At 39.7% G+C, this 17,549-nt stretch overlaps 1 protein-coding gene across 1 annotated transcript; it reads left to right on the forward strand.

The window, feature by feature from the left end:
• Positions 1-59: 59 nt before the first annotated feature.
• On the forward strand, positions 60-1,821 carry MAP10 (microtubule-associated protein 10; the record flags this gene model as incomplete). Its single annotated transcript, XM_009071175.1, has 2 exons — positions 60-895; positions 1,493-1,821. Coding segments are annotated over 2 exons (1,165 nt in total), but the record flags the coding sequence as incomplete, so codon positions are not given.
• Between the last annotated feature and the right edge of the window lie 15,728 nt (positions 1,822-17,549).

Here is a 17,549-nt window from a genome sequence, read left to right on the forward strand (position 1 = left end):
GAGGAGGAAGAGGAGGAGGATGAGGAGCTGGAAGGCAACCCTCCTCTACTCTATTACAGCCGTGAGTCTGCCGAGCCTCATGGGCCACCAGCAGCAGTGACCACGGGGCAGTGGGAGCATGTCGAGGCTCAGAGACCGCAGGAGAAAGACAAGGGCCAGAGCCCCCCACGTCCCAGTGCCGGGCCCTCGTTGCTGCACCCTGCCAGCCCTCGACAGCTCCACAGCGCCTTGGGGCAGCTGCCAGTACTCAGCGCCTTACTGGCAGAGCTGTCTGTGCTCGCCCGGAATGCTGTGCCTGGTGCTGTCCATCCCCATCTTCCCTGGCTCTACCAGGCTGCTGGGAATAGTGGCACAGCCTCAAGGCCCCCCAGCCACTCTGCTCTCAAGCCTTCAGAGATACCTCTGTCTCCTGGTGGAGCGGTGAGCCCTCAGTGCAAAGAAGGCTGGCAAGGGGGCTCGCCAGAGTCTTCTGGGGCTGAGAGAGGACCTAAGAAAGCAGTGCCCCAGCGGAAACCAGCCTCTGAAGGGAACTGCAAAGCTAAGGAGAACAGACCTCCCAGAAGGACACTGTTGTATGGGCTGACAAGGACACTGAGGCTACGGGTGCAGCGAACCAACCCTGGTAATCCGATAATGCATGAAAGGAGGGAGCAGTACAGAAGAAAGCAACTGGAGATGCTGAAGGAGAGAAGCCCTATACCCGGAAGAAAGCTCCTCAGAAATGCTGGAGAACAGCATGTGGTTTCTTGCAGGGATTGTAGCAGGAGAGGCAGTTCAAAGCAGAATAATCGGTTGGATAAAACTATTCAGACTTCATTAGAAAACAGTGCTGTCACAGAGTCCATGTCTGTGGCAGGAGATGTGTCCCCTGACTTGCAGAAACAGGCTATTGCAAGTCTGTTGCAATTGCAAGCAAGGAACATCCATACAGAGTATCTACAGCGCCCTTACTGGAGCAAACTCTGTTAAAATCTTCTCAGAAGAAAAAGTCTGCAAAAGCTCAACTCCCAGCAGCGTTCCCATCAGATGCTAATGCAAAGGGAAGTAACAAGGAAGCAATACACTTAATCCATCATAAAACCACAGAGTGTGATGATGCATCTGTTGTAAGTGATCATAAACCAAGCCCTAGCAGGAGTGTTGAAAACAATTCTAAATTCCTGTACTCAGATGACTTTGTTGCTAGTCCTGAGAACACAGTTTATTCAGAGGATTTCACTGGTGCTGAGTGTACAGGCAGTCTCAGAAGCTCTTGACAGCAGTTCTGAACCTCTGTGGCTTGAAAGCCCAAAGCGAGGTAGGTCAGCCACAGAGCCAGAATCCAGCAGGTCCAGAACTTCAAAGACAAGTCAAATTGCTCAGAGTACTTCAGATCTTCTGCTAGTTCCTTCGGCTTCATCTCCAGTCCAGTCTTTGAGGAGAAATGGTGACTTTCAAACCAGCAAGAGAGCTAGTGGTGAATCTGCTGACTCACTTAACCTTGCTCAAACAGAGGCATCATTGTCAGATGAAGAGCAGGAAGCCCAGCAGATCAGTAAAGAAGACAGGGGTGATCAGCATATTAAACATAGATCTACACTGAGAAGCAAACAAGTTAGATCTGATACTGATCTGAATACAGGAAAGGGGCAGACCTCTGCAGGAGAAGAGCAGTCAGTAGCTCAAGTTAGCTCTTACTTGCCATCTAACATGTCTGATCTTGAACTTGGTATCCTACAAAACAGTATGTCAGGTGAAGAGGATGATTTTCTAGGAAAACTACATGCTCCTAATCAATACAAATACATTGATACCGAGAAGCAGGCTGAAAGCAGGAATTGAACAGTTAAAGCTGAAAGTATAAAGGAGAACTTTACTAATAGCACTATTTCAGCTTAATTTGCAAGACAGCAAGGATTGCATAGTACAGATAAAAAGCTGCACTAATGGTATTGTTTTGGCTTGGTTGGCGAAACGATGCACCTTATCTGTAAGGCAGTAGAACTAACTAGACTCAAACCTTGGCAGTGGAAGGAAAACTAAGACCATGTGGGATGTGGAATAAAGAAACAAAATGTTCAAGATAGAGGCAAGGTCAGCAAGGCATGCAAAACTGTACAAAGGGGTAAATGGTTGCATAATAAGGGTGTCCAAAGGGTACTGAGGAAGAGGAGGCGCTTCATCTTCACGACCACCGAACGACCACCAGGACCATGGGACATGTTACATGTATCTGCACTATGCACAAATTAAATGAAGACTTTATCATGCACATTTAATACAGGAGTGAGTTTAGTTGAGAGGGTTTTAAAATAAACTATTTGAATCTCTAATGAATGGCTCAGATGGTACCTACAGCATGACTTCAGTGTCAGTATCTCAACACAAAAGTAATCCAAACAATACATGAAACATCATTTATTATCAAAAGCAGAAATGAAGACAGAAGTAACAAAAGCAGTCAGTACCCACAAAACTTGTCCAGGGTAGAAGTAACAATGTGCAGCAGAAACAGCCAAGTACAAAATTTGTTCTAGTGGAACATAAGTTTTTATTCCTCATGAAAATAGTTCCATGCTTCACTTTCATTACAAATGGTTACTTAAAACATACAGTCACAGCCAATGACAGCACGAAGTTTTATCAGCTAATCTGTATAATGATGTATTTGTTTCCCTGTTCTACCACTAAATACAGTGGCTAGAAGTAGGTGAGCCCTTTTAGAGTTTCTTATGGTGAAGTTTCTCATTTAAGTCAGACTTTCACAATTTATCATAAAATAGTGTAAGAATTATTGGTGACAATAAATCTGTATAATGTTGGAGAGCTTTAAGAGGTGGATAGAAGTTACTTGACCTCGAAGACTAAGGGTGTGCAAGGAATAGGGAAGAGCACAGTAAATTTTCAACGCTTCACAAGTCCCTGATTGCATTCTCTGACAGTGGGGAAGGAGGGGGTCAGAAACTCGGAACAAACGAGCATATTATGTCATGATTTAAAGTCAAGGTAATGAGGAGTTTGCCATGTCCCCCTTTCTGTGAAGATGGTTGAGCTACCATCTGAGGTTTGCTTTTGATTCTGGTTTGGTTTTTATGGCCTCCAGATTAGTCACTGAGGTTAATGTCTTCTGTTTAACTACTGAGGTTTTTTTAGGTCCATATCCCTGTTAGAAATTTTAGAGATGTTGTCTGACTTCAATCTGAAGAGGACTAAAACTTTCTGCCTTAGTTTTTAGGTCTCTCTAGTACCCTTCCTTTCCACTCTCTCTGAGTACTTCATCTCCTATGTCAGCTTTACATTCCTAACTCTCTCATCAATTAGGACATTTGTCCTCAGGGTTAAATGACAGACTTGCCAACTCATCATTTCGTTTAGATTTACAATCTGACTTCTTTCCCCACAACATTTTCATTCCTTGCTGTAGTTTTCCATATACTTTACTGCAAGAGCCTGTGTTTACACTTTAACATCTTGGATGGATTTTTTCCTTTCCATCCTACTATGTGTTTATTTTGTAGGAATGACAGTACCTCTCCTATTTAAAGTACAAACATTTGTGGGGATTATTTGAGTATCTTAGTGTTGACTTCTGAGAACACCACTACTAATATTTTTAATCTAAAGGTAAGCAGCTGAAATTACCTATATGTCAAAGGAATCTCTGGCTAGAGCAATTCTTAAATGTTTTTTAGGGTGTCTTTCTTTCATCAGCTACAGTTCCAGACCAAAAGATTCTTTTTACTTTTTCTTCTAATGCCATGGACTTCTCTGATACGCATGGATTCAGACTGTCATTTATACATGGCAGTAATTCTGATTTTACTGATGGAATAATGTCTTGCACTTCTCATGGGCAAAACTGTCATTAAAATACAATACTGAACAACCATTTTTACAGTGTCGCTATTTAAATGAATTGCTGACACTACAAGGCGACAATTTGAAGATCGTTATCTAAGGAAAGTCTATTTTAAAAGTAAAAGTTTATTTTCAATCCTAAATGAGTTGAAACTCAAGGGCAAATTTCCAGTCTTTTTTTCTGTCCCCTATCCTATCTTCACTTTTCAATTTCCAGAAGCAAATATAGTAGAAGCAACATTTTTTTCAATAATTAAACTAATCTCTTTTCAGCTAATTTTATTTGGGGTAACATTTCTAATGTTTATTGTGTAATAGCATTTGTAATTTTATCAGGAGAATGATGAAAATGGCAGAAAATGCATACTAGGAGGACAATAGGAGACACTGCACAAGAACAGAACTGCAGCCTCATGCTCACATGTTTTAGTTTGCATTTTTGCTTTTCAAATACAGACTCCAGGTAGTTATTATTGCATGGAGAGGTTAACAGATAGTTTCTACCCTCAGGGATAATAATCTTTTCAGATGCTATCTATGTTGTTGCAAAAGCAAATGACTTTTTACTTAATACCCAAACAGCAAATCTCAGTCAAGAAAAATGGGAAATAACTTTGTGTCACTGATCTATTACTGAAAATTCATAAACCAGTATATTGGCAAGAAGTACCTGCTAATGACAAGAGGATTCTGTATGTCAACCAAACAGAACAAACCAGGGATATCAGTATAAAATAAAAAAATTAAAATGGCAGCAACAAATTCCCTTTTGTACAAATTCTGTAATAACCTGCACTCAACTACATTATACTAGGTAGCCAATTTTGTTATTATAACTTGCATTGTGTACCCCCCTTCCCAGGTTTTTAACATCAGAGGTTTAATAAGAGATTTCTCTGATGGAAGTATGGCACCACTTTTTCATAAAGACATCATTTCTGATTTTTAATGGCTAAATTGCATGGATAATGCTTGTGCAGGGGACAAAAAGCTTTAAACTTTACTACAGTGAAATTAATATGTGAGAAATAATTACTTAAGTTTATTATAGATCCTCACTAAACAGCCATGTAGCTTCTTACTTTGGACTTGTTACTTTAGCAACTTTGCTTTAAATCTACAGTATTCCAGAAATAAGGTAGATGGTGTTCAAAACCATAGTTTTGTTGCTTTAGATAAGGGTGGTTAAAATCAGCTGAAGTAGAACTGCGCTTCATGTTTTACAACAAGACCCAAAATGAGAAATAAACTTTTAAACAGAATTTATGACCCTAAACCAAGTTGGCTATGACTGTTTTTTAAGTTATTTCAGCATACTGTTTATTAAAAGAAATTTAGATAGCCAGTACTGTATAACTGATGCTGCCACGGAAAGAGCAGGATACCAGATAGTGATAGTTTCTGTCCTTTTAGCCCTTGTAACATTTTCCTGCTGCCAAGTACTTCTTGTCAGTCTTATTACCCAGTGGCTAAGAGCAGTTTTAAGATGTCCCAGCCAAGCATGTTTCCTCCTCTTCGTTATTTTATTCCTTGGCTCTTGGTGCTCTGATAGATGACACAGTTTCTTTTCTGTTTGTGATTTCTCTGATGATAATTCCTACCACATATTTTACTATTTGTAATCCCTTCATCATTTTGAAAGTGCTTTTCCTCAGTTTTCTGAAATTACATCCAGGCTTGGTAACTGTGTGATTGAACTTTTGACTGAGTTACTCATTCTTACTACTTTCATTTTTCTAGGTCTCAGTATTGTATGATGCCTGGTATTGTAATGATTCCTTTTTGCTGCTCAGAGTTAAATGCTAGTCATTATTTGGAAATCTTTAGGGCTTTGCTTTCCTTTTCTCAGCACTTACTACTTGCTCAGCTTTGTCTAGAAGGAAGTCACTGCATCCTACATTTACACCCTTAAAAGGTTTTGTTGGCTTCTACATGCAGGACCTTCACCAGCTCCTGTGTAACACTGCTCATTCAGAGCTGCAGAATGACCATCCTGGACTGTGAACATTTGCCCATGGTTATCAGACATCAGGTTTCTCTACTGCTACCAAATACTGCCTTTCATCCTTTTCTAAAGTTTTGATACACAAATTAACCTTTCTTTTAAGATGACTGAGACCATCTCTGTGAGAATAGATGCTGGGTTTAATTTAACATGCATTTAGAGCTAATGACAATCACATCTGCTGTAGATATTTGCTACCAGCTAGCTGCTTGCATTTTCCATCCTCTCAGTCAGTATACTGTTTGATTTTAATTTCAGTTTTGTTCACATTCAGGTTCTTCCCTCATTTTAAATTCCTTGTATGCATGCAATCTGTTACGCTGAAGTCACCCAGACAAGCCACAACTTCACTGCATTTTCCTTGTTTGGCATTGACATTCACCTGTGCTAAACTGATTTTGGTTTGGTTTGGCTTTTATGATTTGACTTGTCTGAATTTTATATGACAATTGTAATGTAAACCTTTCCTGACTTTGCAGAATTGCTTGCATTTTCCCAAAAGGGTAGTCCGTGTTCTCTATTGTTTTCTAGAGGATGAATTTGAATGTCTCATGCTGGAGAAAACAGTATTAATCTTCAATTCTGCAGAGACCTCTGCAAGTGATTCATTTACCGGTTGTTTAAAATAACATGGCTTGGTAGCGGAAATGTTTAAATAACATCTGAGATACACATTATTCCTAACTAAATGAACACTTAAAGATTGATTCAGGTACAGTTAATGAAGAAAAACTAAACAAACCCACCCTCTCCCCTCAAGCAGCAAAAACCCCTATTAAACTAAAATGTTAACTAAAAAAAAAAATTCAGAGGTCTATTTTATATATTTATTCTAATCATAGACATTTCACAAACATTTTGGGTGATAGCCTATACATTTCCTTAGTGCCTTCATGTTCTCTCTGTATCTATTAACAGAAGGTAGCAGGTTTTTAAAAGGAAGTAAAATATTTAAATGGTCAAATCCCCTGAAATTCCATGAGAATTAGTCACCTTAAAAAAGGTTGCAGAATGGAAACCCATGTAGAGGACTCTTACTGTATTATTTCTTGGAATGCAAAAATGTTTTTTAAAGAAGATAAGTCATGCTTCAACAAATATTTTCAGAGGCATTTGGAAAGTTTAGTGTTATTATGATTGAAAGAAACTCCCTTGGTATCAAGGAAATTCCAGCTCTTTTTCTCATCTTTAGCTGTTGGCAGATTCAGTATTTTTCCTGTCCCTTATGCTTATGTACTAAGAGTACATAACCTTCGATTCTTCCCTAAATGTCAGTGCCAACAGTATATCCAGAACTCTATTTCAGAGACATCTTCCCCCAGCCCCCCTCATTGTGCCTTTCCTCTTGATGCCTGTTCCAGCTTCTCCTCATCACATATTTCATGCCATCTCTAGAATTCATCTTGTCCTACTTATTCAAAGAAATATCCAAACACTTTTCAGACACCTTCACTGACTTCTCATCTCTGATGTCAAACTAAAGCTCTGCCCATTGTTTCCTGGGTTCTGCATCATTTATCCCCTTGGTGCTCATGAACCTTAGTTTCCTACTCTGTACCCATTTCTATGTAACTCTAACTTCATCCATTCTCACACATACACAAAAAATGAAAAATCTGGAAATCCTGTGCATCTGTGTTTCCTCCCTTCATGTCACTCCTGCTCTTTCTGCTTGTGGGTAGCTGTATTGCTCAGAGTTCTTGTGCATAAGAACATGCCCAACATAGAATTTAAGACAGAAACCATCAGATCATGGTCTGACCTTCTCAACATTGCAGTCCTGAACATTTCACTGCGTGCTCCTGACTGCTGCTGTCAACATCAGGATAAGACTAAACTAATGATAATGCTGATCAAAATTTAATGGCATATGCAGTGAGGGAATCTTCAGGATACATGGTCCAACCTTGCTAACCTACAACACAATGTTAGGGAAGCTCTGATACGCCATAGGATGCAGTTTTAATTTTCTTATCCATAACTCTAACAAGTCTCAACAATAGTTGAGACTCAACAATTACAGTACGTAAAACAATTGTTTGTTAACAGCCTTTTGATTGTTGCCGATCTTTCATTTCTGCTGTTCCTGTAATGCTACTCTAGAGCCCTCCAAACATTGTGCAGTTATATTTGTAAAGTGGAACAGATGCAGAGAGTTTCTTTAAAACAAGCATCCAACCAGTTGTTCAGGGTCCTTCAACAGAAAGGCAAGAACCTGAAATCAAGGTACTTCAGCACATTTCCTACACACCCATTTTTAATAACAAAATATTGGAGCAGATTCACCATTATCAAAACCTTATATCAACAGGAAATTTGGTTCATTTTCAATGACAGCAGTAGATTCGCTAACGTGCTGCTTCGCTGGTATTCATCACTGTTATACCACTCTTTAATTGCATCCCGTTTCTGGGCTGTTGATTAAATTCTGTCAAGTTATACACATACCACGTGAATTTAGTATAGGTTGATACAGTCAAGGACTGCATCAAGGAAAGCACTAGTTGCAAGAGAGTCCTAACTGAAATTTGCTTTCTGTTTTTATGAAACCTTATAGCAGCACAGTAGTCAGCCAAAGAAACATCCCTTGTCAGCTACTGGCATCACATCTATTTGTCCAGAACAATGAGTCATGGCCAGAGAAGTTGGGGGCTATGTTCCAAATGTTCCTCTGAAACTTCATTTGCTTCTTTTGAAGTCTTAAAATGGAACTAAAATTTTGTTTCTCCAGCCTCTATGAGATTTTTAACAAACAAAAGGGAAGACAAAAACTAATTTTCTAGAAAGTGCCACAGTGTTCTTAAACACACACCAAACCTAGACACAGGAAAGTTATTCAAGGAATGTTTACAGAAACCATTTGAGAAATATTTCTAAGCACTTTCCCGTTCCACTTAACATCCCAAATAATTTGAGAACAGCTTCTGTCACTGTGTTTATTACTTCTACTTCTGATCTCAATGGGAAGAACTGTGAAGATATACATTTTGTTTTGGTTTGAGTTTAGCAATAGTGTAGATCCCAGCAGTCCTGCTTTTACTGGAGCCATCTCACACAAGCCTGCCAACAGCTATGTATCAGATGTACAACATAAAGCAGAATAAAATTGTCCTGATGCAATAGTAACAACAAGAGTTTGATCCCTGCACTCCAGGCCAAAGAAAGTATGTCTTTCTGGAATAGCCACACACACCATGCATTTGACCTGCAGGACACTAAAATGAAGACAGACAAGAACAGGAAAAAGCTTTAGGGACGAGTTCCTCTTGGATGGAACCTAGTTTCATTTGCTTCTCCCCTGGCTAACTTAAACATCTCAACTGGTCTGTCAGTTACCTTCCCGACTGCAAAAGGAAGAGTTTGTCGTTTAAGACAATCTGGATAAAATTACTTATATATCAGAAATGACATTTTGACCATCTCTGCACAAAACATCACAACTTGATGATCTTTTCTCTTTCTTTTCAGTTTGGGAGTTGTTCTGGACAAAGAGATAAAATCAGGCAGTACGCATGGAAGCACACACACCACCAAACACCCTTTGATACCCCAATTAAAGACAGCAAAGTAAAGCAAAAATGACCAGAGAAGCAAAAAGAGGAAAGCCCTGCCATTCAAAGTTTAGAAACTGCTATAAAGGCACCAGTGGTGGCAGGGACTACTTTTTTCACTATCTTCCTGGCAGCCATTGGGGAACATCAAGACATTTAGGCACATCTGGAGGTTAAATGCAAAAATGTCTCTTGAAGCAAATGAATTTCTCAAATGCATCAGCTGGAAAACCTCCTGTCCCCACTCCAGCAAATGGTCAGGAAATCCTTCAGACACCATATCTTCTGTTATTATACTCTATTTTCCAAAGGCTGTCTTTGTGATTGCCCCCAGTTCCTGTGCCTAAGAGACAGATACTTCTGTCTTTCAGCATCATGCATTTTACTCCTGAAGAAAACTAAATAGCATTGACCATTTCTGCATGAAAGTTCCCTCTCACCATTTACTCAGAGCAGGCCAGATGCCTGCTCATACAAGAATCTTCTGCAACTACTTTACCTCCTATTCCCTCATTATCCCACATGTGGCCACAGAACCAACTAGAAGAAAAAGGCACTGGTGAGGTCACACTTAAGGTACTGTGTCCAATCCTGGGCCCCTCAATTTAGGAAGGGCATTGAGGTGCTGGAGCAAGTCCAGAGAAGCTGGTGAGGAGCCCAGAGGGTAAGGCCTGTGAGGAGTGGCTGAGGGAGTTGGGGTTATTTAGCCTGGAGAAGAGAAGGCTCAGGGGTGACGTTATCAGTCTCTACAACTACCTGAAAGGAGGTTGTAGCCAGGTGGGCAGGCAACTGGCCACCACTGTTGCCACTATCAGCCAGGCAACAAGTGACAGGACAAAAGGACGTAGTTTCAACTTGTGCCAGGGGAGTTTTAGGTTGGACATTAGGAGGAATTTCTTCACAGAAAGAGTGATTAAATGTTGGAATGGACTACCCAGGGAGTCAGTGAGCTCACCATCTCTGGAGGTGTTTAAGAAAAGAGTGGGCATGGCACTTAGTGCCATGGTCTAGTTGACATGATGGTGTTCAGTCAAAGGTTGGACTCAATGATCTCTGAGGTCTTTTCCAGCCTAATTGATTCTGTGATTCTGTGATAATATGACTAAAAGGGAAAAGACCTCCAAGGACACAGGCAGGCAGGGAAGCAGGGACCAATCCATGCCTACAACTTTAATGGGCTTCAGTGATTGTCCTCCCTTTCTGCCATGGATAGGCCTGGACGTCATGACACACACTTCTCTGCCCAGCACAGTGAGTGTATTTCTGGGCCCAAAAGGTCCTGAGCAAGAGTTTCAGAAGGATGAAGTGTGTAATGATACACATCCTCTCAGTGTGTATGCTTTCTTGCCTTTCATAAACCTGCAATAGTCAGCAGATTTTCCTGATTTGCTTCTCCTGTTAACAGCTCCTACTCTGACTTCCCAATTTGGGTTTCCCATTCCACATTCTGGAAGGCATTTATCTCAGGCTAAATGTTACTTATGTTGCGCATACTGATATGATGAGACAGTGTGACTTGAATTACCTCCTTGATTGGATTACAGCTTTTACAATTTCAGAAATTCTGATTTTTGTAAGGACCCACTAGCTTATTGTGGTTAAAAAGCTGTTAGGGCCTTGTGGAAGTTTATTATTTTACATGAATTAATAAGTACTGAAGTGATTCTTTTTACATAATTTTGACACTAAAGACATGTATATTAAACATTTGCAAAGTACATGTAGCAATTGCCCCACTAACATTAGCACAAGCAACATCTGATGCAATCCAGCCCAGAATATGTGGACATAACAATTAGGAACCATCTGGTGACCTGGCACCTGCTGGTACAGGAATGAAATTTTAATTAAGTTTTATTATCAGAAAGTGTAAGTGACAGCTCCCACTTGAAACCCCAGAGCCAGTAAACTGTCCAAATAAAGAGAAGGATGTCACCCAGTTAATGGGTTGGATCACACTGCTTGATTACATACTTTGTAAGTAATGTGCTCACTTCCCGTGTTCTTGGACATGAATTGCTTATGCAGTTGGATTTTTAAGAAGAACTGGCCATATGGCAGGTAAATTGGGAATCACACTGCAATTTACTGAGAGCAGGGCAATACAATAGATGAGTCACTCATTTCCCAGGTTTGACAAGCCAGGATTGCATCTTGTGCAAGATAAAAAGAAAAGCCCAAATGAAAAACTGTATTCTAACAACAATGCTATGGCAGCTAGCACTGCATCTGCACTTGGGTTTACCTGGAGCTGTGAAACAAAGCTTAGAAGTGCAAGAAAACTACTCTCCTGCCCCTACACTCACCTTGCTATCAGACAGGGGTGCTCTTCAGGGTCCCAGAATACCAGCCCATCAGCACTAGATGAACAAGCCCTAGATTTCCTGTTCTTTCCTGACCATTGGTAACTATTATTGCTATGATTGTTTTCTGTAACATTTTGTATATAACACTAAGAGTCTGTCAAAAAAAAATGACAGTCACCTCATCCAAAACTGCTTCATCTTTTCTACATTACAGTTGAGTTATAGTTCTAGTTCCATTAAAGACATCGACTCTGCAGGTACTGACCCATGAAAGTTATTACAGATCTCAATTTCGTAGTCAAGAAACCAATTTGTGATACAATCACAAGCACCTGGAGAAGGTCTGTTCTGCTTCAACCATCTCCAGTTGTCTAAACCAGAATCAGAATTTGCAAATATGAAAATTAAATCCAAATTGTGACCCATTACACTTTGAGTTAATTCAAGAACAATTTCACAGATCCACCGTGCTGAAGAGCGTTAAAGAGAATTTCTCCAGTACATATTCACAAATATGCAGATACACTTGCCTTTGCAACATTAACCTGAAAGTATCCATCAGCTTAAGAAGGAAATGAGAGGATTTCTTTACATTCATTTTTAAAATTTGAACCTCTTTTAAAATTTACCTCTTTCTACAAAGGTGACAGAAGTCACTGCCATCCTCTACACAACCAAACAATCACAGCCTTTAGATTAAGCTTCATTGCACAAGTATAATATTGGTTATTGTTTATATTTATGCTTTTGGGGCACTTTACATTAAGTAATGTATTTTTCACTCATAAAATGATTTCTCGCATGCCCTACATTAAGTAAGGCATCAAGCTTTGTACAAACAGAAACTATTCTCAGTGTTGGAAAACCGTAACATAGATTGACTCTACTCCTAAATTCAAGTATCCTGTTCTCAGAGTAAGCTCCACTTGGAAACTAAATGGCCAAAGTGCTCCCAAGGGCAGCAGTTAGTATTTTAGCCAGTGGATTTGTTTGGGGAGACTCCTGTAAATTTAATGAATTCCCCAGTAGTCAATCCATCATAGCCACTAATATGCTGGCAATCTTGCTACTGATAATGTTGCCAATACATTATAAGCCCTCATTTATTGCCTTAAATTTTAATTCAATGAATTCTGCATGTGAACTCTTCGCAGATGGTGATACTTTGTGCTAAAGCAATCATGGATGGGCCATTTGGGAGCATAACAAGAGTGAATCCAGTACACTTGGCAGGATGTCACTAGGAAGGCGAAACAATTTCTCACACGAGCTACTGTTCTTTATCTCCTATCTCCCTAATACTTGTGCCTCTAAACTAAAACACAATTAGATCTACCCCTCCTGGGCTTCATTTTAGGGATTAGAGGAAAGCACAGGGGAGAGGTCTGAGTGAAAACTCAGGCTCCCTATGCATTCAGCCTGCTTTTAGACATGAATATGGATGTGCTGAATTCAGCAGTGACATACAGAACTACAGGCAATAGTGCTTGAAGGACTCAAGAATTCATCTGACCCATCCCCTTGCCCTAAGGCAAAAATCAACTTGTAAATATATCAGTCCTGACAGATTTTTGTCTAGCTAATTTTTAAAAAAAAACACTAAGAGAGATTATGCATCTTCCCCAGGCAATATGTTCTAGTGGTTAATTAGCCTGAATGTTAAAAGTTTTTCCCAGTGTCAAACCTCGGTGTCCCCTACACAATTTAAGTCCACTATTTTCCATTTTTTATGCTACAAAGAGAACAAATTTTTCCCTTCCTCTTTAAGGGAGTTTTCTGTGTACTTAAGACCTACCTTTCCTCTTGGTTTTACTCTGGATGAAACAACCACAGCTCTTTCAGCCTTCTCTCACTGGCCACTGCTCTTTCTTGTTGCTTTCCAATTACAGCTCTACACATTTTTCATGGGATACAGTATCCTGAGCTATACAGTGTCACTCCAGTGGAAGATTCCCTAAGACCTATCTACATAGGAAGACCTCACTCACCTTTTAGTCTCTCCCTGTTTACTGTTGTCTTCAAGTGTAATACACATGCCTCCTCGTCTAGCAATTAGCTCTTAATGAAAAGACTGAGTATGCCCAGAGTCATAACAGACCCTTACAATGCCTCACTACTGCTTACTACCATTTGGTCAGTGACCCATGGAGAACTATGCACTGAGAACACAAAACCAGCCACATGAGAAATTTCACATCCAGAGCATGTTTCCCCAGCTTATCTGCAGGAATGTCAGAGCATCCTAATGTCACGGCTTGTGACATCTATTGATTCTCCCCTATTGAAGCAGCCTGCTATATGGTCATAGAAAAAATAGATTAGCTCGATACAATTTGTTCTTCACAAATCCACGATGGCTATTACTCATTTCCTTGTTAACTTCCAAGCACTTACACAGTGTTTGTGTGATTATTTGTTACAGGATTTTTCCTCTTGGATTTCAAAACTAAAACAGTCAGGCAACATGCAGGTAATCAGTAGTAAGGACATTCTGTCCAGATAAACAAATGATGAGTAAGGGAACACAACATACCTCAGTGGCTTATGTCTATAAGCAACTAAAACTCTAATAGATCAAAGTGCAGTTGAATGCAGGAAAAAAAACGCCAAGAAATGCTTTAAAGTGAGACTAAAGAAATCCTTTATGTTCCTTGCTCATCTTTGTTCATGGTTAAGACAGACCCACCAGAACACACAGGAACTTTATAATTATAGCATTAAACCAGTATGATAAGACTCCTTCAATTCCCTGAATAACTTCGTCTTGACAGGATGACTTAACTATTATAAAACTACACTAACAAGACATGCAGCTCAAGATGCTCTAGAGAGAAGTAAGCATTTGCATGAGTCAGAATAGAGGTTGTATTTCCACTAAATAGAAAATGTGTTTCTGTGTAGGCTGGAAATGACCTATGGTACAGATTTCTCACCATTAGTGCTTAGGAAGAAATTTCCTTCCAGGTGTAATCAGGAAGAGCATCATGCACCAGCTCTTGCTGGCAACAGAACTCAAATCAGAAAGGAATTCAAATGCTTATGGGGACATAGTACTATGTCAAAAATAATAAGCTAAGCAGGATCGGAGCACAGTCCCATGCCCTGGTAAATGAACACACATGCTGTTTAACATCTGCACCTCACCAGCTGGGCCTTAGTTGCAGCCAGCACCCCTGTCCCACACGTGCAGGCTTGGGCTGGGGGACAGCATGGGCTGGGGGCAGCTCCTAAGAAACAGACCAGGTAAGACTGTCCCTGTCTAGAAGTAAAAGAATGTGAAGGTACTGAAATGATTGCCCCTCTGCCACGTGACAATGGGCTGGAAGCTGCTGCTGTATTTACTATTAGACATGTAGCCTTGGAGACCAGCCTGGAAACAAAAGGTTTCCCAAAGTGGTGTAAAGCACCTTACTGAGAATTTGTGACAAGCTCAGTATGTCTCTACCCAGTCCCTCATTGCCATCTCAATGCTGTATTTTTGGTTTAACCTGGAAGCAACTTGCTCACTGCTCACCATGTTGGAAAGCCAGGCAAGGCATCCAATGGGTCATATGGAAAGGGCAAGGAAAAGGACCTGAATCCCTACAAGCCTTGCCCATGGATCCTAATGCCTGCCTAGACAGAGGAGCATGGCTCCCTTTTCTCCACATCCAAGGGCTGTATATCCTTCTTCAGTTTATGTCAGATCCCAGTCTGCAATGCAGGAAAGGTCAGTACAAACCACTTTTCCCTAGGGAAGTGCATAATCTCAGTCATCCTTTTCCCCAAATGACAGGGCCCCTACAATTCTGGACCTGATACCTTCAGAATTTCTCTTCATTCAACCCAGTAGAACCAATTTACTTAACGATTAATTTGAATTTCCTTCTACTCACATATCCCTTATTACACTATACCTTCCTTTAAGCATTCTCTTTTCAAATCTGTGCAAGCTTTTTCTGAATTTTCACACCCTCACATAGATTGTATTTCCTCCAAACAAAAAGATGCAGCATCCTTTCCTCCTTTAATTTTTAATACTGTTTGGATTCAAGGCTGCACTGAGTCACACGCTTCATGGAAATGAAGCTGTGCAAAACCTGCATTTCCTTTCATTCATTTTGACCATTCACTCACATACATAGGAAGTACTTTTTAAAGAAAACTTTTTCAGTTTTGTTTATCGTTATCTGAAAACCTACTGTGTATTGGGCACCAGTGTGAATAGAGCTGAGTGACACACAACTTGATCAAAGGCAAAAGTTAAGTTTTATGTCTCAGCAAGCACTGGTGGAATCTACAAAATCAAAAAAAAAAAAAGATTCTTTGGAGTGCAAGCAGAGTATTTCAAGAAATGTTTTGTTGGTATGGGTTTTTTTAATAATCCAAAATTTAAATGATAACATTGTTAAGAAAAGCATATGGCGTACCACAGATGGACTAACATTTGCATTTCAGTAAAGGAAGAGAGCTTTAAAAGTTATGAACATTAAAACCAGCAGCAGAATTTGCAAAGCCAGAATGGAGCTGCAGCAAGCCTTCCTTCATTGCTTATGCATGACTCCAGCTCTAGTGGGCTTAATAAATCATTTTGAGCCTTGTTATTCATACAGGATTTTTAAAAAGATCTGTCAAATAGATAGTTCTTTAACTTCTGTATTTAGAATTAATTTTGCTTTAACCAACCCAGATATATCCTTTAAATATACACTTAAACATGTAACTATCAGAGTAGGAACTGCAATTTTTAATTTTAAATTTGCCCCACAATATCTGTCCATTTCACAAAATAAAAAAGCAGTAACACCCATAAGTGTACTTTGCATTTTCTGATTCAGTTTGATTTCACTGTTCATGGATAATCATTAGATGCGATGCAAGAGCTTAATATGATTTTTCTTAATACTTTCCCTATAGAAAGCTATTCCGCACTACTGGGGTAGGACAGAATACATTTGTGTGTTATGCTCTTTTTCCCATGTTCAATGATAAGAAATTAACTTTTGACTCTAAACTTGGTTTCTGTTCTCAAAAGAATAAAGTACAATGAGCCAAATCTGAAGTGGATTTGCTTGGATGGTTTGGGATTTCAGTGACTATTACTTTAAGCATGGATATGGAGCTTATAATACAGTTCCTGCTACATTATTCAGGCTTGCATCTACTATCAAAAAAGTGAATTTGTAACATGTAAACAAAAGATTAAAAAATTCTTTACGAAGTCAGATTTCCCAAGTGCTTGGAATGGTGGCTTCTTGGCAACAAGAAGAGCTTTGCCTTCTGTGTTACTGTCCCTTAGGCAAAAAGAGATGAGTTGTGTGCTTTTACAGTGTGGAGATATATTCATCTGAAGTCAACTTTTAGCTGGAACCCATCAGATTGAACAACAGAAGCAACTTTGAATTCCGGGAATAAGTCCTTCCTTAGTGTAAGCAAGGAGGGAGGGAGATGCAGATTGCAATGTTACAGATTGCCAACAGCATGGAGAATCTGTCATCTTACTAATACATTTAATAAACATACTTTTTAGTCATCTATTCTTAGATTAATTTCCTTTGGATGTACCATATTTAAAGGTGTTACCCCTCAGAGGATACAGATTCAAGAGCAAGAAGTTGTAAATTCTGGAACAGATCTCCCTTCAGCAGAGGACAAACTGGAGAATTTATCACTGAGACAGAGCACAATAAAGCCTGTCTTTCAAAGATAAGCTGAACAGACCTTACTATTGGGAACTAAGCACTTAGTTAAATAATGATATGCCAAGTTTTAAAAGCTGTTTTATGTAGGACTTTACGAAGTGGCTGTACTGAGAGTAACTAAAGGTCCAGTAAAACTCTACAATAAGGTCACATGTACAGTAGCTCTTCC

The sequence above is a fragment of the Acanthisitta chloris genome, unplaced genomic scaffold, assembly GCF_000695815.1.
Source record: "Acanthisitta chloris isolate BGI_N310 unplaced genomic scaffold, ASM69581v1 scaffold803, whole genome shotgun sequence".
Classification (NCBI taxonomy): Eukaryota; Metazoa; Chordata; class Aves; order Passeriformes; family Acanthisittidae; genus Acanthisitta; species Acanthisitta chloris.